General features: G+C 33.6%; 1 protein-coding gene across 1 annotated transcript in view; it reads right to left on the bottom strand.

The window, feature by feature from the left end:
• MMP16 (matrix metallopeptidase 16) overlaps positions 1 to 22,685 on the bottom strand; it is a 252,269-nt gene that overhangs the window by 97,086 nt on the left and 132,498 nt on the right. Inside the window, exon 4 of the mRNA XM_084793541.1 lies at positions 17,568 to 17,872. Within this exon, the coding sequence (XP_084649667.1) occupies positions 17,568 to 17,872 (305 nt within the window). The remainder of the gene's footprint in view (positions 1 to 17,567; positions 17,873 to 22,685) is intronic.

The raw sequence follows: 22,685 nt of genomic DNA, 5'->3' as shown, positions 1-22,685 counted from the left end.
TTAGGAGTTAAGATCTTTTTAGGTCTAGGTAGATGATAATGATGAGATATGATTGATATTGATTTATATTCAGAATTTTAGATGCACCAAGATAGGAAAGCTGTTTTCTTCAAGGCTGTCAAATAATAATAGCCAAAACACTATGAATGTAACATTTATATAATTCATGACTGTATCATGGTTTTCTTACTATAGGTAGCTTATTGTATATATGTGTAACAATATAAATGTATATGTATAAAATAAAAAAGAGATTAAAAAATAAAAAATAAATATCTCAGAAGAAAATTGTTCTTTTTCTTTTTCACAATTTTAATGAGACATTGATAATGAATTAAAATTTCTTCTTAGTATTTTTAATGATTCATCTTAGTATGTGCTCCTGAATATAATTATTAAAAATAGTTAAATTCAGAGCAAATTAAATAAAAAAGAAGTAATCAAAAACTACCCTGCAAGACTAGTGAAATCTAAAGAAAATATAAACAAAGGGATTTACCTGGGCATATGAATTATCAAAGCTAAGGCTGAAAATAAGAAAACTAATATTTAATATCTTTATGTAATTTAAAGAAAATAGTAACTATACTTAGATTTTCCAGTTAAAATATCTTTTAGAAATAAGTGTAAAATTAATTTACACAAAACATTAAAAAATATTAAAAGCAAGTCTACATAGACTAAACTCTAACATAATTCAGGTAGATGGGTACTCAATACTCCAAAAATAGCTAAACAGTCCTGAAGAGGGAAAAAACTGTAAAGGTCATTCATACTGGCAGATAAAGATTTTAAGGAAACTTCCAAAAGCACCATTTAAGTCTGTCCTATAGGCATAAGACTTACAAGGGCAGGAGGGAATTTCATTTATGGAACATGGGAGACTGAGAGCCCCTTGTTGATTGGTAATTATACATCATTACTGTATGGAGCACATGACATTTATGCAAATAATAAATCTGGAAGCTGATGGATTTATAGTTTTCTGAAAACTTGCAGTAGATCATCTAGTGACTGACTAATGGACCATCTGACCCATCTATTGTCTCCTAAGTACTAATCTCAATTCTGAGAAGTTATATGCCACATTAATCTTCCTGTTTTAATCAATGTGCCATTGAATGTACTCTTTTGATTTGATCAGTTTAGCTGTTATTCTTGCATGTTCTTTCTATGGTCAGGACTCATTGGATTTAGTGAATTATAGAAATATTAAAAACTGAATGCAAAAAGATATGAAGACCATGCAGTAACATATTGAAGGTGATCCATGGGAAATGGAGGGGGAACTGAGTGTAGATCTGATGATATTTAATTTTATGTGTGTATGAATTCTTCAAGAAATAAATTATAGAACTGAGGTAGAGACCTGAAAATGGCAAATATACAATTGAGGTACATTTTTACCTTAAACTCAAATTATAATTTATTAAATTATGGTCACTTGGAAGGTCAAATAAATCTGGCCTCTACTTTTACATTCTGTATAGATGTTATTCTACTGATATAATTTTGTGATATATTGAATATATAACTAAAATTTTTAAAATATTTAAGCATATCTTTCAAACTTCTTAACTTTACTAAGCATGATTCATAACATTTTGATTAGAAGGAATTATTGCTACATGTATTCAGAAATCCAATTATCTCACATCATAGAAATTAAGAAACTAAACAGGTAAAATATATTCTGTTAAAGAAGGCTCTGAGCATGAAGCAATTAAAGATTTTTTTTCTATATGCAATACTAGGGAAAACTGAGGACTCTGAATGTACAAGAGACTGTATCATTTGAAATGTCAACAAAGATAAGTGATCATATGCATAAAACCTGGATACTGGCCACTCTCAATTTTTCTATAATCATTAATAACACAGAATATAAAGCACTGCAACTGTGAAGAAATGAACCCATGACTGATAACAGAGTTCTGCAGAGTGGAGGATATTCCTCCCAAGCTGATGAAAGGAAGGGCCTCCCCACTCTTCACAGTGAAAGACAATAATTTATCCTCTCTACCTGCCTGAAACTGGGAAAAAGGAGAGTCACAATTCATATTCACTTCTGTTTGATGATTTCTTTCAAACTAATAAAAAATAAAGTAAAATTCCTCAGTAGAAACAAATGAAAAAACAGCATGTCAACATTAATAAAGCATGTATACAGTAATATTACAGATAAATTATATGCCTTCAGTATTAACAAAATATAAAATTAACCAAATTAATATTTTTATTGAATCAGGTTAGTTGAGGTGAAAAGCAAATTAAGAAAAACGTATTTTAATATGTAGCTGGCAAGATTTGAATGACTAAAATTCTGTGTTCTAGTCACATTGGGGTAATAACAATCCCCATAACATGGAAATACGAAATTCACTATGGTACCTAACTAACTGTCCTGGATATTCAGTAATATCACAGTTATGATGACTCCTAACTCTTGCTAATACTCATAGTTATTAATATCAACAAAGTCAATGAATTTCAACCTCATATATAGTGGAAAAGTGTAAACTGGTTACATATTTATTGCAAATTCTCTAGCAACATATCAAGCTTTATTAAAATACTCTGTCTTTAGACAAATAATGCTATGATTCTGTTTTTAAAGAAATATGAAAACAGCATTCTATGTGCTGATACATTAATTAAATGAAGATACAATAGCTAAAATTACATATAATGAGTTTTCCATATAAATAATAATTAACTATGTTGAAAAAGAGGGAAAAATTTACACTGTGCTTAAAGATGTGCCAGTAATAAGCATGGTGGTGCAACCTCTAATCCTAGTAATATGAAATCTAAGGCAGGAGGATAAAAATTTCAGAGCCAAAAGGTTTTAAAAAGTAAAGTTAAAAGAAGATTGAGCTACAAAGTGAGACGTTGTCTCAAAAATAAATCCAGATAAACGAGCATAAAAATGACCAAAAATTATTTTTCAAAGAGATAGGAAATGATGGGAAATTCAGTGTTCTGAATTACTCTTACTAAAATTACTCAGATTAACATATATTCATTTAAGTGAAAAGAATGGATATTTAAAAACCATAAGTAATATATTATGAATTACATATATACCTAGGTTTGTATGGCTATTATGTTATTAATATTACAGCATTTAACTATTTAACTCATATATTAAGTTTTGGACCACAATTTTGGATCTGTCATTCTGCTATTGTTTAGCCACATTGCTTTGATAAATCCAAGTGGAAGCATGTGAAAAAAGAAAGCCATTCATTTCACGGAAAAGAAACAACTGGTAGAGTGAAAGACCCTGGGGTTGGAAGACACTATCTATGTCCCTGTTCACAATTACTTAAGGGCCAAACACCCATGCCCGCCTTTTAAAGGCCCTATCACCTTTCAATGGTTTTCTCTAGTAAGCAAGTTTTAAACCTATTGACCTTGGAATGATCATTAAGGTAAAAGATCCTTAAGATCAAATTTCAATAGTAATTAAGATAGGTCCTGAGATACTGGTAAAATATCTTAGAACTTGCATGGATTAGCTTAAGTAGAATTATTTAATGTAATTTTAATGTTAAATTATATTTCCTGAGTTTTAAAATTATCATGCATATTGCTTATGTTACCAAAACAAATGAAAACTATTACAATTACATTAACTTCTGTAAAATAGGTTAAGCTATTTTTAAAATGTCCATTAAATCTCTACACTAGTATACATACATTAATATTTTTAAATACATTATATACATTGAAGTAGGCATGCTGGAATTGTTAATATATTTTAATGGTGGTCATATTCTTATCAACATGTCATATAGTATAAATCCAAAAACAAAAGGTTAATTAGTTTCAGAAACTGCTAAATACAAGATTAATATCTTAACTTTAGAACTTATATCTTAATTGCCCTCTTGTCAGCAGAACTTACTCAAGAATGAGGAATAGAAATACTCTATGAGAATGCTAATAATCATTTAGCTCTTTGTGTATAAGACTAGTTACATACATTTCAGTTAGCTTATGTCCCTACATGTCTATTATAACTAAGTATTCATTGCTTTTCATGTCAATTAGAACAAATGTAAAAGGAGAAATACATGACTATACAGAGATATAGACAAAATTGATATATTTCCATAGATACCAATACTGGTATTCTGTAAAAATATTGATTTTGTTTAAATGATGGAGTCAAATATAAGAGAAAGGAAATAAGAATGTTGCAGCATCTCAAAAGGAAAAAACAGGTTAGTAAGCACCACATATTTAGGGCAATATGGGTATCAAGAGAAAAAGGGTATTAAAATAAAGAATTTGAAGCTACTTTGGATGATGAAAGTTCATTAATTTTAAAATAATATTCAGAAAAAAATCAATAGGTATTAAATATAAAATATAAAAATTTCTGAGTGAAGACATTCGAATTGTTGAATAGAAATAAACATTTGTTTCAAACCAGGGTGTGATTACAATGCTTCATTCACATATCATGACACCAAAAAATGTTAGTGTCAAGTAGACCCTACAAGACATGATTTAATGCCTGAAAAACATGTCCTGCAACACAGCTTTATTTTTCTTCACTTAGATGTCTAAAATCACAGCTGAAGACAGAAACACATTCACATTTTTCTTCAAGAAAATCATTTTGTCCTTGTGACTATGTCCAAAAGCTTGAAAATAATCAGAGCCGTAATTGTTGAATACAGTGATTGTTTTAATATATTCAACAAATCCAAATTAATTATTCATTATGCTTCTAAGTTCACTCTTTAAGATATCTGTAGTATGACTTTAATCAGCCAAAATAGTGTATTATGTTCTTAAGATACTGAAAATGAGCCGTTTATTTTTGGAAGCACAAATGTAGACAGGATGCTCAAAGTAAATAAACAAATTAGCGGAAGTCAGCAGGTGGCGTTTGAGGCTAAGAAGACATTATGATGAAAGCCTGTACAAACTGACGCATCAGCCAAGGACAATGCGTGCAGAGAGCCAAGATCCCTGGTTCAGATGTAAGGAATGGACTGCTGATTCTCCATGTGGGAATAGAGGGCACTGCTGCTAAACTTCTGACCAGCACTCTGGTGCCCATGATTTGTTCATTGCCTCTTGGCACGACGGCCTACCAGGCACACAGAAGAAGGGGATGCAGGCTATCCTAATGAGCCTTAATGGGCTGTTGCCAGACAGTTGGGGTAGAAGGGGTCCCCCTTTCAGAGGTCTAGGGGAGAGGACTAGGCAGAAGAGGGAGGGAGGTTGGAATGGCAAGATAAGATGGAGGGGAAAACAATCGGGATGTAATGTGAATACATTATAATAAATAAAATATACATAAATTAAAAATAAGGGGCAAGAAAAAGAGTGCATCTGTTACCTACTTTTAAATTTTTATCTCAGGCGGGTGGATCGGGCCCAGAGGGGTCTGCACAAACTATTGCACTAAACAAGGACAATGCAAGTAGTAAATATCGAACCCCTACTCTGATCCAGCCAATGGACAGGACATTCTCCAGTTACATGGAAAGCGGGGGACTGACTCTGACATGAACTCTGGTGCCCCATATTTGACCACCTACCCTTGGTGGGGAGGCCTGGTGGCACTCAAAGAAAGAGTAAGCAGGCTACCAAGATGAGGCTGTGTACCCTGTGACCACATAGTGGGGGAGGAGGGCTCCCTTGGTCACAGACATAGTGGAGGGGAATAGAGTGAAAGCCGGAGGGAGGGAGGAACGGGAGGATACAAGTGATGGGATAACAATTGAGTTGTAATCTGAATAAATTAATTAAGGAAAAAAGGAGATACATGTTTTAAGTTAATAATGACGAGGTATGATAGATATTGATTAACATTCAGAATTTTAGATTCACCAAGATAGGACAGATGTTTTCATCAAGGTCGCCAAATACAAACAGCAAAACACTACGAATGTAACATTTATATAATTCCTGATTGTTTCGTTGGTTCTTCTTGCTGTAGGTTATTGTATATATGTGTAATAATACAAATGTACATGAAAAGAATTTTAAATTATCAATAAGATTTTTTCACAAAATTTTCTAAATCAGGTAAGATATTTCATTTTAATAGAGGTATTTTCATAATACAATACAAATATATGTATTATATGTATGTATGCATATGGATATACATGTATGTGTATGCTTAATATATAACCATGGAAAATGACTCAATATACCAATAAAATGTATTTTCTTGTTAGATGTTTTTTCCTTAATATAGTCAAACATAGGAAACCCATGACAATGATGAATCTATTCTTCTTTCCAAAAATTTCAATTCACATATTTCATTTTTATGTATGAGGCTTTTGTGAGGTACTTGCATCACAGGTCTTGCCCAGGCAGACCTAGGCTGCAAAGGGCAGTGTATCCTCTGAAACTGAGGCTAGAAATGGTTGTGAAACACCACGTGGGTAATGGGAAAGAAATCTGAAAAGCAACATTTGTTCTAAATGAGTGAGCCATCTCTCCAGAGGCAGAATTTATTCTAGGGCTCTAACACTTTATTCTACTCATTACTTAGTACTCAACATAACATTTTCATGGTGCTATAAAAATCAGTAAAGGTATACAGGGAGAAAGAATGTTAAAGTATTAGTTTTACCATAAGAAAATACTCTGAATTAAAATATGAAATACACTTACATATTTATTATATGTTTTATAATTAACCTGTATATAGATATGTGTGAAGGAATAATAATCAGTATGAGATAAAAAATTATAGATATGTATATCTAGACAATAATTTGTATAGACTAAAGAATCAGAGTTTTAAAGATTGTTTTAAAATTTCATACAAAAATATTAGGGCAAACACAATCCATAGTGACATATTATTATGTATTATAGATTAATTGTGAAGTGATATTTTTTTAAAATCTTGAAATAACTTCTCAACGTGATAGTCTAATTATAACATATACATTGAGATTGTTTTTACAATTATGAAATTTAAAGTATCTGTTAAATTACATAAAATATTATGTTTATATATGAGAAAATTTAGAATTTAATAAATCTGTGACATAGTGTGAGATTTAATTTTGGAGTCATAGTGCTAATGGCAAGCTTACAAACTTCAATTGTGACAAAGACAAATCAAGTTTTACTCTCATAAAGTGGAATTAATTCAATTTTCAACCAAATAAATTAAATCTTGATTACACTTTTATCTTTAGGTGATTATCAGTCAATATAATTTTGCATAGTCGAAGAAGTATTAGGTCATGTGCTTTAGTGCCTCTTTTTTGGGGAGGGATTCCCCTTTACTAAATGGTATGTGTGAGTAGTCAATAATATTATGCAGCATTTAAAAGCAATTAACGTGTTTGTTGGTTCATGTTGTAGAAGCTGGAATTTCATTGTGCTTTAAATTTCTGTTATTTTTATTCAACATTATAAATAAAGGTTTAATTATAGAAATCTACAATCCTTATAACACTATAAATAATAATATTTGTGAGAAATTTACAGAATGCTCATTTTCCCTCTGAGATATTCCCTCCCTCCCTCCCTCCCTCTCTCTCTCTCTCTCTCTCTCTCTCTCTCCCTCTCTCTGTAGTGTGTTCACAACACCATTGGAAGTCTAATGGCTTGGTGACCCTTACCAAACTTCAAATGAACCTAGATCTACTGATTCCTTCATGCTGTTGTAATGTTAAAGCCTTTGGTCTTCTTGATCAGATTTGATAGATTTGGATTCTGTGTGTCATAAAGTTTGTTCGTGATGAAAGAATATGATTTCCTTTGTACATAAGAGGGCAGGAACTTTATAAAAGCCAAGGGCTCTTGATGTGTGTGTGTGTGTGTGTGTGTGTGTGTGTGTGTGTGTGTGCGTGCGTGCATGCACACACACACACACACATGTATGTTTCTGCATTCATCTGTACATCTTTGTACATGTTATATATAAGGTTGTACATGTGTTTGCAGGTTCAGATGAACATATGTGCTAATGTGTTTGGATGCCAGAAAACAACCCTAGATATTTTTCCTCAGGTGCCAGGTCCTTTCTTCTTATAATACTCCTATTATGTTCAGTTTGTTTATTTTGTGTCTGTAATAACGTGGATCATGCGTAGAAGTAGAGGAATTCGTTCTCTCCTTCTACTATGTGGTTCCTGAAGTTAAAGTTTGAGTGTTTGGGCCTGGTATGAAGCACATTTATCATCTAAGTTACTGCCCAAGCTTCACCCATACACATAACTTTTGGGTAAAAAGGCTTGGAACTTGCCAAGCACGTTAGGCGGACCATCAAGGATCAAATGGAAAACAATTGTCTCTCCATTTCCAGGGCTGTTAGTTTCTGTTTCTGATTTTAAAAAAAGAGGTGTACCGACTGAGCTGTTGCCATAGTCTCTCAATTTTGTTCTCTGATGTATGAAATCAAAATAAAAAACACAGTCTCTCCATTCATTAAAAAGTCCATTTATGTTATTTCCCTGATTCATAATCAGCTGATTTGTGAGGTAGTAGATTATGGATATGAACTTTTAAATGTCAAGATAAGAAGAGGGCTACACATTGGTATAAGAAAATTTGGGACATGTTTGTTTAAACTTAAAATGATTTAATATTACAGAAGTATATAAGATTTATAATACTGCTAAAGTAAAGGTCAAAACTAAGATAGAGGTTTCTTTCCATTTTGATATTTTTGGCAGTGTTGAGGAAAAAACCCAGAGCCTTATATATGCTAGGCAAGCATATTAAATGGAGCTACACATTCAGTCTTCATCTTCTATCAGTAAAAACATAAACTATTAGATTACTGTCCTAAAGACACTGTTTATTATTTTAGTCATAAAATTTGGCTAAATTTGAAAATTAATTTATTGATTATAATCTAGACTTAAAGATAAAGATCCCATTTAAAGACAAACATGAAAGACATTTTCAAAGGGAACTTAATGGAAGCAAAGTACTTGTGAAAAGGACAGTATTTAAACGAAGGATTATTCTAAGTAAGCAACTTAACTAGAGACTCAGAGTATATCTAAACATCCAAATGTTGGGAGCATAAGACATTAAATTTCAGATTCTGAATATATGAGCTTCTGAAGTGCTTCAGTAATTCCAAGTCCCTGAGATTTACTTGTAGTTCATGGAACTTGCACAGAAACATTAACTATGTCACTTACAGCTATGACATGTAAAGCTCTTCATCAAGAAACATAATTTTCCCAACTGTTGCATGAATGAGGGCATTCAGGTGAACTTTGCAAGATATGTTGCCTGTGCTTGAGTATCAGAGTTTCTGTGTCTCTGTTGAAATGTTTTATTATTGTTTTATTATTATTATTATTATTATTATTATTATTATTATTATTATTATTATTAAATAATTTTATATTTTTACACATTCATTTATACTTTTACACACATATACAATAAGCTACTTATAGCATGAAGAACCATGAAACAATCAGGAGTTATATAAATGTTACATTCATAGGGTTTTGGCTATTTGTATTAGGCAGCCTTGAAGAAAACATCTTTCCTATTTCGGTGTGTCAAAAATTCTGAATGTAAGTCAATATCTAGCATATATCATCATTATGAACTTAAAACATATAGACCTAAAAACATTTTTACCCCTAAGCAACTAAGTTTAATTGTAAAACTAAACTATCTGGTCTTCAACCCCATCAGAAACTTAAGAACGGATAAAATTAATTATCTGAGTATACAGGTGATTGCAGTTTAGCAGATTTTCAAATGAGAAGATGACAGAGACAGTTTGCCACCTGAACAGTCACCCAAAACTCTCTACAATGTTGAAGCATAGTCTTCAGCCTTCTGGCCCAATATATCTGACAGACAAATTTGTGAGGCAGGAATTAGTGAGGACTTGCTTACCATGGTTTAACAGAGTTTGGCTGTGGACTCTGCCTGCATCTAAGTTTCCCTTTTTTAGGCAGAATTCTGCCTGCTGTAGAAATGAGGACATTTAGCCCAGTGGCTTGTTAGCCATATTTGAAGCCATCTCCATAACAAGGTTCTTTGATGCTCATCACTCTCTTTGATGCAGCTGTATGTTGCCAGGAGTTAACCTTTCTCACTGTCAATTAATCTTTAAAAGTAATAAAAATATTTTTGCATGCCATGCTTTGCATAGCTGAGATTTTTGAAGACCTAATCTATTTTACCTTATCTTTCTATAGAATCATGTCTATCTGTTCTACCTAAGATGTATATTCCTTTGAAAAAATAGACTTGTAATTTTGATATGACATTGATTTGCTCAACTAACAATTAGCTTGTATTACTTTTTTATCCTTTCAAAGTATTGGAAATAAACCTTGTATTATAATTGAGTTATATGGATACAATAACACATATTAGAGCAGAAATATATATATATATAATATGTGAAGAATTATCTTTCATTTTAATTCTATACCACTGTATCTAACATTAAACTTATTTTGCATATATATTCAAAATTCTATACCAGTGAATTAAAAATAACTTTGTGAGTGACAATTAAAGCATTAAGTACAAGAATAGATTTAGTAATCTACTTTTTGTTCTATCTTCCCTATATATTTCTATATTCCCCCTTCTTTCTTTTCAACCTCTACCTCCAAAAATAAGAATGGAAGATAAAGGAAAAGAGAGACATCTCTGAGTACAACCTTGTTTTCTCTCTAAATCAGAACAATAATAATGTACAACCAACTCCCATTCAAAGTAATCCTCTGTAGCGCAAAAAAGCAACCAAAAACCTACCCAACCTCCCTTAATGGAAATGGAGTGTCATTCTCTTAAGGTTTCTTCTGTCTGATTTGGGATGAATAAGACCTTTGTAGAGGCACAAGTAAAATTGTAGAAATGGTTTGAAAAGCTAGGAATAGCGTTTGTGGTCCTGTTTCTAAGTGTTGAGAAATTCCAGTCTGAATTATAGTACTGTGTGGGACAGTCTGAAATGCTGGACCAATTGGGATTAGAAGCTTTCTTCAAAGCTGTGCTGGGAGCTGTCTTATTCTGCTGAGGAACAGCAACAAAAGCACTTGGTGCTGGAACATGAAGGATACTGGATGTCTGTATCCAGCATGCTAAGATGAATGGATCCTGTCAGGTCTGATCCAGCATTTTTATCTAATTCTTTTCAAAGGATTATACCTTCTTCTCAGCACTCCATGGAACCTTCTCCAAAATTTATCATACATTAGGTCACAAAGCAAGCCTCAACAGATTCAAGGAAATTGAAATAATACCTTGTATCCTATCAGATCAGCATTGTCTAAAGCTTGACTTCAACAACAATAGAAATAACAAAAAGCCTACACACACATGAAAACTAAACAACTCTCTACTTCATGACAACTGTGTCAGGGAAGAAATAAAGAAAGAACTTAAGGACTTGCTGAAATTCAACAAAAATGAAAGAACAACATACCCAAATTTGTGGGACACATTGAAAGCAGTACAAGAGGAAAATTCATAGCACTAAGTGCCTCTATAAAGAAATTGGAAACATCCCATATAAGCAACTTAAGGACACAACTGGAAGCCCTAGAAAAAAAGAAACAGAAACACCCAAGAAGAGTAGACATCTGGAAATAATCAAACTCAGGGATGAAATCAATAAATTAGAAACAAAGAGAACAATTCGAAGAATCAACAAAACCAGGAGCTGGTTATTTGAGAAAATCAACAAGATAAAACAAACTGTTAGCCAAACTAACTAAAAGGCAGAGAGAGACACTATCCAAATTAACACAATCAGTATCTATTTCTTTTGTTCTGAAAACATATAATTTCTCCCAAGCCTTAAACAGTCCCAAAATTATATATGTATGAGGTGGATGAAGATACTTCTTAGATTTTGGTTTTTGAGACAGGGTTTCTCTGTGTAACACTGCCTGTCCTTCACTTGCTTTGCAGATTAGGCTGGCCTCAAATTCACAGCAACCTGCGTGCCTTTGCCTCCTTAGTGCTGGGATTATGGCCTGTGCCACCATGCTACATGCTCACATGGAAGTGGAGAGTTTTGTAAACAAACAAGAACAACAACAAAATAATGTCCTTCCTGATTGTGATGCCTAATTTCTTAGAAAGATACACTCTATGTGTGGTAAAGCATGGCAAAAACAGTATGTGTGAGTACGTTAATTTTAGACTTTAACAGCTCAGTCAGTTTTTGTTCCTGTGTCAAGGATGGGTTAGAGGCTTTTACCACACAGTGACATCAACTGTTTTGTATCTATAGAAAGTGAAGGACAGAAGACACTAGATAATGCTCACATAGCCCGTGGAAGAGGCATACTGAACATCTTCATAGAGAATCACACGTCACCTGACACTTGTCTTCATTCAAAGATCAGAGTGAAAAGCATAAAGTCTCCTGAAAGACAGTATGAAACAGCAATAGCTACAAAGTGAGCAAGAAGGCTGGGCGACAGCACAGGGTGATGCAAAGCCTTTCTTCGCCTCTGGCCAGGCACTTCTGTCTCTGTGACCCGTTCTACCATTCCTCGCTGACTCTCTGTGGTCAGTATGAAGATCATATCATGAAGCCACCCATGGTGGCATACTCATGAAAGAAGGGGCAGGCTTATAGGGAGAGGTTACTAGTTACATAATTATTAACGATATATTTAAGAATTTAGGGCTTCAGTGAATTTTCATTATGATCATTATATCCACTTCATATTTATTAGACAATGCTGATCACCCTGATGGATGCCTTTTTAAACTAGATAGTGAACTTAGAAACAATAAACTGTTATTGCAATACACACAACACACACACACACACACACACACACACACACACACACACACACACAATGATGAATGTCAAAGTCAAGGCTCCTTAATGACAGGCAAATGCCCCTTCCTTGGCACTTGAGGTGTACTTTGTGTTAACTGAATTGTATCTTACTTAGTTCATAGAAAAATTCTGCCTGTCTCTAGACAATTTTCTCTAGTAAGCATATATATCATTTCACAGGCAGTTTAATTTCTCTTGGGAGTGATTGATGTGACAACTTATTATTGGACTAGATACTTTGTTATTCAAAAGTGATTGGTATGATATTTGGTTCAGATGACAGCTGCCCCTAAACTTTTTTCTATTATATTATTATACCAGAGCTTTAAAAAGAGCACGTGAATATTATTCAAAATAAAATTTAATACTGTGTTAGAGCTGTTTCCTGACTTACACCAAGGCAAAAATACTTTAAAAAATCTTATCAAGATAAACATTTAGTTTTGAATTATTATGCCTGTATTAAGGTTTTTTACTACTGAATAGCCAATATAAATTTGAAAATGGAAATAATTTTATTGAAGATGCATACCGATGTGAATGTGAATGTCTTTTTATGTTTTAATAAAATTACTGTGGAATGATTATTAGATTGTGTTCCTAAAAGGTATCATGGTATAGAAAAATTTGGAAGAAGGTGGATAACAATGGCCTGTAGTTACTGGAAGCCTGTGACAGTGTTTATCTCTCTTCAGGTAGAAGGAATTCAAATTACCTTCATTATCGAGCACTATGCTGTGAAAAATGAACAAGGCACTATCAGCAGGCTCTTTCATTTGCATATTTTGCTGCAAAACCAAGCAGCAATATTTTCTAGCTGCTTAAGATCTGTGAAAGAGAAAAGAAAACAGCTCAGGTAAGCAAGCCAGAGCATTTGGAGAAAAGCCAGGTTTTTTTTTTTCTTTTTTCTTTTTTCTTTTTTTTTTTCATGATGAAAGATCTTTTGGGTATATGGCCAGGAGTGACATAGCTTTTCTTGAGGTAGAGCTGTCCCAAATTTTCTTAGGAAGCACAATATTGTATTCCAAACTGGTTGTCAAGTTTGCACTCTCATCACCAATGGAAGCATGTTCGCCTTTCTCCACATCCTCAACAGCATGTGCTGTCGCTTGAGTTTTTGATCTTAGCATTCTGATAGGTGTAAGATGGAATCTCAAAGTCTTTCTGATTTCCATTTATCTGATGAGTAAGGACTTTGAACATTTCTTTTAGTGCTTCTCAGCCATTCAGTATTCTTCTGTTGAGAATTCTCTGTTTAGCTCTGTACCACATTTTAAAAATTGTGTCATTTGATTTGTTGATGTTTAATTTCTTGATATATATATTGGAATATTATCCCTCTGTCAGATGTAAGGTATGTTCATATTAGCTTTATTCATAATAGCCAGAAACTGGAAACAACCCAGATGTCCCTCAAAGAAAGAATAGTTAAAGAAACTGTTACATCTATACAATGGAATACTACTCAGCTATTAAAAATAGGGGCATCATGTTAATTTGTAGGCCAATCAATGGAGCTGGAAAAGATTATCTTGGGTGAAATAACCCAGACCAGAGTGACATGCATGGTATTTACTGACGTCTTAGCAGACACAGGAAGAGGATGAAGAGAGGGAAAAGGATGAGAGCCTAATATAGATGTACTCTGAAAGATGCCACCCCACAGGGGATCCAAGCAGAAGCTGAGTCCCACATCCAAAATTTGGGCAGAATTCTAGGTGTTTTATGGAAGAGAGGTGGTGGGGGGGATAGAAGAACAGAGAGATGACAGGAACTCCAGAAGAAGACCAACAGAGCCAAGAAATCTGGGCCCTGGGTGGCCTACAGAGACTGATGCACCAAAGACCATGAATGAGTGCAACCTAAGCCCCTGCTCAGATAGAGCCGATAGGTAGCTCAGTCTCCATATGGGTACCCTACTAAGGGGAGCAGGGGCTGTGTCTGCCATGGACTCTGTTACCTGCTCATTGATCACTTCCCCCTGGCAGGGCAGCATTGCCAGGGCACAGAGGAAGAAAATGCAGGCAGTCCTGATGAAACTTCTTAGGATGTGGTCAGTGGGTAGGGGTGAATAGGGGTGAAGTCCCTCTAGTCTCCTCTCTAAGAACTAGAAGTGGCGCATCAGGGAGAAGAAGGAAGGAGTGTGGTACCCAGAAGAGAAGTGGGAGTGGGCTATTATCGGAATGAGAAGTGAATAAATTTTAAAAAAGTAATTTCACTCAGAGGAAGGACAGCAGGTTACCAAGAAGAGACTTGATACCCTATGAACATATACAGGGGGAGGAAATCCCCCTCAGGAATAGTCATAGGGGAGGGGAATAAGGGGAAAATAGGAGGTAGGGAAGAATGGGAGGATACAAGGGATGGAATAACCATTGAGATGTAACAAGAATAAATTAATAAAGGAGAAAAAAATAAAAATAAAAAAAATAATTTTACAGAAAAAAAAGATATTTAAATGAAAAAAAAGACAGCTTATCATTAAATATGTCAGAATTGTGCCCTGTGTTATTTGTGTAACAAAATGACAGTTCTATGGGCTGTTAGGAACTAAGATGCAAAATTGCAGGAATTCTTCTCACATCCACCAATACCACAAGAAAAGCTAGAGGCTGCCCTTAATGATAAATGATCAATACACCAGACTGACACCACCTAGCTGCTCTGCCCTTGCTGCTTAAGAATCTGAATTTGAATGAAGCAGTAAATCATTATGGAATTATATTTTCAGCTGCCAATTAACATGCCCTTAATTCCTAGCAATTCAGAAACACTGTTATTTTGCAGAGTTCTTCCCTCAGGCTTTCACAGAGCACACAGTTCTCAGTAGAATGGTAAGTATATATATATATTTTTAAATGAATAAACAGAGATCAAATAATTATATGGTTTAAGCTTGTTGCTGCATGTTTATGTCAAAAGAATATTGGAATTATACTTTAAGTTACAATACACAGTAAAGTTAAGAAAATAGGTTTCATTCTTAAATACTTTCAGTCAAACATGTCTTGATCCAGCTGGAAAATTGTAGGTCATACTATATTTGAGATTTTTTTTCCACTGACACATTTCTTGGAAAACTTTTTAAATCAAATGAAACACATAAGCATTCATAGTACTGGGCACACTAAAATTAGTGTAAACATGTTCCTTTCCTGTATAATCAAATCCTCATTTAGAAGTTTTGGTAAACTTGTTTATTTTTAAATTCTCTGTCTGCTACCTAGTGAGGCAGAGATCTAAGGTTTAGCGCTGCCTTTATTGAGGAGTTCAGTAATTTAAGAGAAAGTATAAGCAGCTTGAAAGATGTAATATTTATGCAATATATAGATAATTTAAATTTATGAGGTCACAAAGCTAAATAAATGCAACTGGTAACACTCAACGAGTTACCTGCTAATATTCTTAGTATTTGAGATGGAGTGTTGTGAATAAAGTAAACATATTCTACACACAGCGTACATTGTAAACACTTGTACTTCCAAAGGCCACACACTACAAGATAAACTACCAGATAACAACTAAAATGAACTGGTTGTATATAATTTCAGATAACAATTTGTTAACAAAGTTTTAACTATAAAATCTGTTTACTAAAGCTTTGGCTTTCCATTCCTCTATATAAAGTTCTTTGATGAACCTCTCACTATCTTTAAACAAGTGACTCATAATGCAATCCTAATGCAATAATACTACAAAATTTAAAACTGTTAACTCAAAATGAGCTAATATCACATATTTTATTGTTGAAATCGTGAGATTTTTTTTCTTTGAAACTGATGGTGAGTTTCAAATTTAGTCCTACCAAATCCACGCTATTCCTAACCCTCTAACTGCTCTATACATCCTAAGAAGAACAAGATATTTAACAAAAAAAAATCTACCCAGATAATTGTTCTCATGAAGTAAAGAAAGCTTAATTCCATGACCAGGATTAACTCATTAAAGAGGAATAAGAGTCTGGTTAGCTGATTAGTTCCCATTAATGCAATACACCATTTCCATAGTGAGAAGGAGAAATTACTTAGGTGTGGGTTATAAGAGTGAGGGCTTCGAAGGCTAAGAAGTCGTAGGTCTCTTTGTCTTGACACAAGTGATTGTTTAACATAAAGTTTAATTGTGCATTTGTGTATGTGAAGAATAATACTTCTATCCGCAGTAACTCGTCCTGATAATAGATTTTCTGGCTGATACACTGCTGTTGTGCCTCAAAACATAATGATAGTAACTACATACCTGACAGGTAAGTTTGAAAGAAAATTGGCTTGTGAGAAAATATAGAGGGCATTGAGATAATTAATCACATAATCATATCTGATTGGAAGGCCAATGAAATAAATCATAAATAAAATATAAGGAGAAAAGAGTATAAATAAGAAGGTTGATAGTAACCTTAAAACTGAACATAACACAAAATACACTGTGCAGTACACTATAAATGTCAAACAGAATTATATTTCACATGGAAAAATGTCATAAGGTGAATATAATGAAAATCTTATGACTTTAATGAGAAGCAATACATTCTACTAAGTAGTGATTTACAGAAAACAATGCATTTCCGTGTTTATTTACACTTATACATATCACTTCAAGGAACACATATGTATCTATACATTGTAACAATTCAGATCAATTATTTTCCTAAAACATAAAAAGCCTTATATATATTATAAGTAATATATAGAATCTATCCCTTCAGTTTGTAAATTAGTAAATTATTTTAGCATCCTCAAATAAAAGAGAGATTATTATTCTTGGAAAGAAATCGTGCACTTACCGTCATGATTGGGATTTCCCAGTGTCCACGGCTCATCAGAATCAAAATGAGTATCTCCTCCAATTCCCGGTCCAGGGAAATAGGCATGTGCCAAAAATCCTCCCTCCCCATCAAAGGGGGAACTGTCTCCATGAAAACCAGATGCAAAAATGATGGTTATATCCACATCACGTTTGCCATTTTCTAGTTCACTGTAGGGAACTTCTTCAAATGTTAGTGGAGTTACATTCTGCCACACATCAAAGGCACGGCGAATTGCTCTCCGGGTCTCTGGGTCTCCAACTTTTGGAGTTACGTTCTTTATACTGAAAGTTGGGAAAGAAAATGGTCAGTGTCACTTCTTACATGCAATGGACTGCAAACATTTTTAACTTCTTTAAAATTATCAGAGATAATGATGTACTATAGGGAAAGAAAAATTATTCACTTTTATTAACACTATAGATAGTCTTCTGGTTTATTACACTGGTCTCTTTCATTATCATCCAGGGAGCATCCCTGTGTCAAGGTTTCCAGGAAGACTATCTGTGCAGAATGAGTAGTGAGAGGTAGGAAGATGGATCAATCAGTTTTTATCCTGGAAAAGAGGAGTATGAAGGACTTGGCAAGTGATCGAGTAGGTGCAGCAGCTTTGAGCAGAAATAAAGACACCTAGTTGTTTTGTTATTTTCATTATTGTAGAGAAATTCCACTGCAGTTATATAGTAAAATAGTAATATCTTTATGCTCGTGTTGATGAAAATCATTTCTGCAAGCATGAAGCAATTTTAAATTTTTTTAAATAAAGTCCTATTTATTGTGGTCTCCGATAATCTACTCTCTTAACTAAGACACTCTAGTTTAAGAAAAGTGTAAGAAACAGCTATTTACTACAGAAGTTTACAAATTTTGTGAACTTAAAGGAACCACAAAAATTTTAACCTGGACACTATTAGTTTCCCCTTTTTCTGACATTAATGCAAAATGATGAAGGAAAAGTAATATCTTTTGATTAACTTAACACTAATCATACACACATACATACAAACACTCGCAGACACACATATAAAATCATATATATTTCTTGATGTGTTTCAAATACAACATTAACAAGACTAGTATATATAAATTCATAGTAAATAACACAGTCAGTCCATTATTTTAAAGTCAACAGATGAATAGTGCAGGTCTCAAATAGGTTTCAAATCTTTTCAATCAGTACTATATGACATGACATTCAATTGAATATACTTTGCTATACAGTCATCAAAGAGAATTTAGAGAGCTGCAATTTTTAAGGATAGGGATACAGCCAAGTCAATGTGTCTAAAGTGCACATCATTGTTTACATAGAACTAAAATTTATTTTTCTTTCTCAGATATATATCTCAGCATCAAAGGCTTTTCAAGTGTACTTTTCAGTCGAAAAGGTAACATTCTGATTATTACAACAAAGTCTCATACATTATTTACATTTGAATTTGTTGGTGAAATTATATATTTTTTATAAAATGATGAAGCACCAATAAGCAGAACAGGTGAGAGGTTTAATCCAGGAAGTCCTAGGAGGTAAAAGTCCTTAGAGAGGAGATGTTCCAGAAGATTCCAAGTGGCTCAAAGTGGCCAGTATAGTATGGGCAGAAAGACAGTGAGTTGTTTTGTTCTTTGTTTGTTTGTTGTTTCTTCTAATTTCTTACTTCTTCTGATGAATGAGATGAATGTTGAACTTTTGGAATAAATCACAAGTTCATACTGTTGACAGAAACTGTTTTATGTAGCATTAACATATTTGGACATTTATTTTGCCCATAATTTTAAGTATTATATTCTAGCAAGGCCCTCTCATTTACTTCTTATATTTTACATTAATTATAGGAAAAACAGCCATAGTTTTAGGGATGACTCTTAATATTGCACATATGCCATAAGTAAATGATGTGAGGACTTTTGTAAAACTCAGGTAGAAGATGGTGAAAAAACAGATTAGGTTCTGCCAGTTGAGACATGCTGCATTTTTGATGGTACACAAAGCACTAAATCTGTCATTGTGGAAAGGATAGATAGAAGAACCTGATTTCTGCCTGCTCAGGGACAGTTGTCATTTGTGCTAATCTTGTGCTATATTTGGCATGGTGCCCGGCGCTGTATATTGAGAATGAGGAAGAATCTACTTGGAGGCATCACAATATTTAGCTTGTCAGAACTAAATTTCCCATCTTAAGAGAGCAGAGGAACACCAGCTGAAGGTACAATTCTGAATTTTGTGTAGATTAAATTACTAGTATCCACTTATCCTCTTTATGCTCTATGGGGTTGCAAAAGTGCTAATGGCTAGCTTTTTGAAAAGACTTACTGAAGAAACAGTACTTATCTAAATGCTAGACTATACATCAAGAGAGCTTGCATTATCTTGTAACAATACATAGGAGATTAAAAGGGCAATGTTGTTGATAATCTCGGGTAGCAAGAGAGTGGGTGAGGAGACTAAGTAAGTAGACACTAAGTGCTGCTTTACTGACAGGATAGACCCAATACACTTGGCACTGAGTGTCTAGACAGAGTAAAAGTCAGTAGTAGTGCAAATGAGCTTGTTCCATTTGAAAAACAGAGCTGCAGGGAGTTGTAATAAAAGGAAGATAAAAGAGAAGGCTCTACAGAGAGGGATGGCTGACAGGGAAGTTTTTTCTATAGAAGGAAGATTCTAGAAAGGTGAAAGTACAAACCCACTCTGATTTTATTTCCATTACAAACATGACTATGCCTTATGGAAAATGAAGGAGGGAAAGAAGTGTGACAGCAAAAAGTGCCTTTGCTAAGCCGCGCAGAGGGTAGACAGAGGCATGCTACAGGGACGGGTGGAAACATCGAGAAGACATTTTACTCTATATCCTGAGAGAACTAGGAAGGGCATTGGTGATTCAAATATAATAAAATATTAATTGTATTTCAAGTAAAGTATAACCTTAAATGATGAAAGAAGTTGTTACTTTGTTCACTCTTTAAACTGGAAAAAAAAAAAAGTCCCTCATTTTCCAAAGCCATTTGCTGAGGATTTCCTAGAATTCGCTGCACTCCCTATATGTGATATTGTGTATGAGGCAATATAAACCTCACATGTACACTTCAGAGCCATGTTGGGAGTTCAGTGTAGAGACACAAAATACAAGATGCCACTGAAAGGTATATTTCTTCTTTTTTACTATTTATTTATTTAATGTATGAATGCTTTTGCTGCATGTGCATTCATATGCCAGAAGAGGGTGTCAGATCCCAGTGTAGATGGTTGTGACCCACCGTGTGGTTGCAGGGAATTGAACTCAGGGCCTCAGGAAGAGCAGGTAGCACACTTAACCACTGAGCCAGCTCTCCAGCCCAAAGAAAGACGTGCTTCTTAATGCACCCTTTGTTTCAACTGATAAATGACATAAGAGGCACAGGGAGATCATGGTGTCATCAAATAAAATGAACTGGTTATCCTTAAAATTTCTAATATGTAAAGCACAAATAATTAAATATTGTACATAAAGCTGCAATACTACAAAATGAAGACTATCACAATTTTTGATAAGTGTAACGAAGCTAATTTAAATTGTCTTGTTCCTTTTATAAATAAAGAAAGTATTTCATTTAAAAGGTTTTATTTGGTGAAGTGTTTATCTGGCCATTTAATATAGAATTTTATCATGTACTTATTTTTATTTTTATTTTTATTTTTCATAGTTTTCCTAGACAAGGTTTATTTATATAGCTTTGGCTGTCTTTACTTGCTTTGTAGACCAGGCTGGCCATGAACTCACAAAAATCCTCCTGTCTGTGCCTCCCTGAGTGCTGAGATTAAAACTGTGAGCTACAATGCCCATCTTCTAATTTTCATTTTGATAAAATTTGGAATATTAGCCTAGAAATCATGCTATGAGTAATACAACCTAAATAGGATAAAACAAAAATGTATATAGATTTTTATTTATCAGAATAATTGGCAATGTTTTCAAAATGGATGAGCTGGCTTTTTTTATTTATGAAGACTCAGGATTTTTAGTTCTAAAGTCATCTTATACTGTTCTAGTTAATGTCATGATAGGAAAAATTACTAGTTTATTTTTTCTTACAGTAGTAAATCTTGGTCAAATTTAGACTACAGATTTACCTTTAATATTGGGGATAAGAACCAAATTAAATGTCTTGGCATTTAATTAAAGCAAAGACCTTTTGTAATACTTTTCTCACAATATCATTACAGTTTGAAGACAGTTAAATTAATCACGTCAGAAAAGACCTTCCTTGACATGAATTAATTTGCATATATGCATAAGATTAGTCTGTAAAGTTTCTTTATGCTACTGTCTATTGATCTTTGTTCATATACTGTCCATTGTCTTTAGTGACACTGATTTTGAGTAAGACCTTCCACCTAGTAGATGCAAATATCTTTGTGTTCTCTTGATATTCTTTCTTCCTTAGATATTATTGACAATTTCAAAATGGATAAAACATTCTGATGAGATTTTTATTAAATTTACAATGAAAGCCTAAAAAAGTTTAAAATTTTATTGCAAAACTTTAAACTAAGAGAAGAATACATCTCTATATTTATGCTTGGTATCCTATTATGCCTTTCAATAATTGTTATTTTCTAGGTGTACAGATAACTTTGAGGCTACCAGTTATTGTATGTAATCTGTAGTCAAAAGCTTCATCATTGTGTAATCCTCATTCTGGAGAATGTACTATCAAAAGAGACAATGCCAATTACACAAAAAGATTCAGAAATATGAAACTCTGGAATTATCAAACCAGGTATTCAAAATAACTCATCTCAGTGGCAGAATCTTAATAGAAACAGTGGCTGACACCTCCACACACAACTATAAGGAGTGTACATTAGAGAAAGACACACACAGAGAAAGAGAAATGATAGAAACTGTAAGAAAATAAGTAAACAGGAAAACAGATATGGAATTAGACATAAAACAAATGAAGAATACCTTTGATATTCTTATTATGGCAAAGAAAATAAAAACTCAGTGAATTCTAAAACATCTTAAGAAGTGTCTAATTTGCAAAGCACAGAGAAGAAGCATTGAAAACTACAATAGATAACACAAGAACTATGGGGAAATAAGTGTGAAGATGACACCA

Source organism: Acomys minous (assembly GCF_964271855.1).
Source record: "Acomys minous genome assembly, chromosome: 1".
Classification (NCBI taxonomy): Eukaryota; Metazoa; Chordata; class Mammalia; order Rodentia; family Muridae; genus Acomys; species Acomys minous.
The sequence above is the reverse complement of the archived record's forward strand: the minus strand, read 5'-3'. Positions and strand labels throughout refer to the sequence as shown.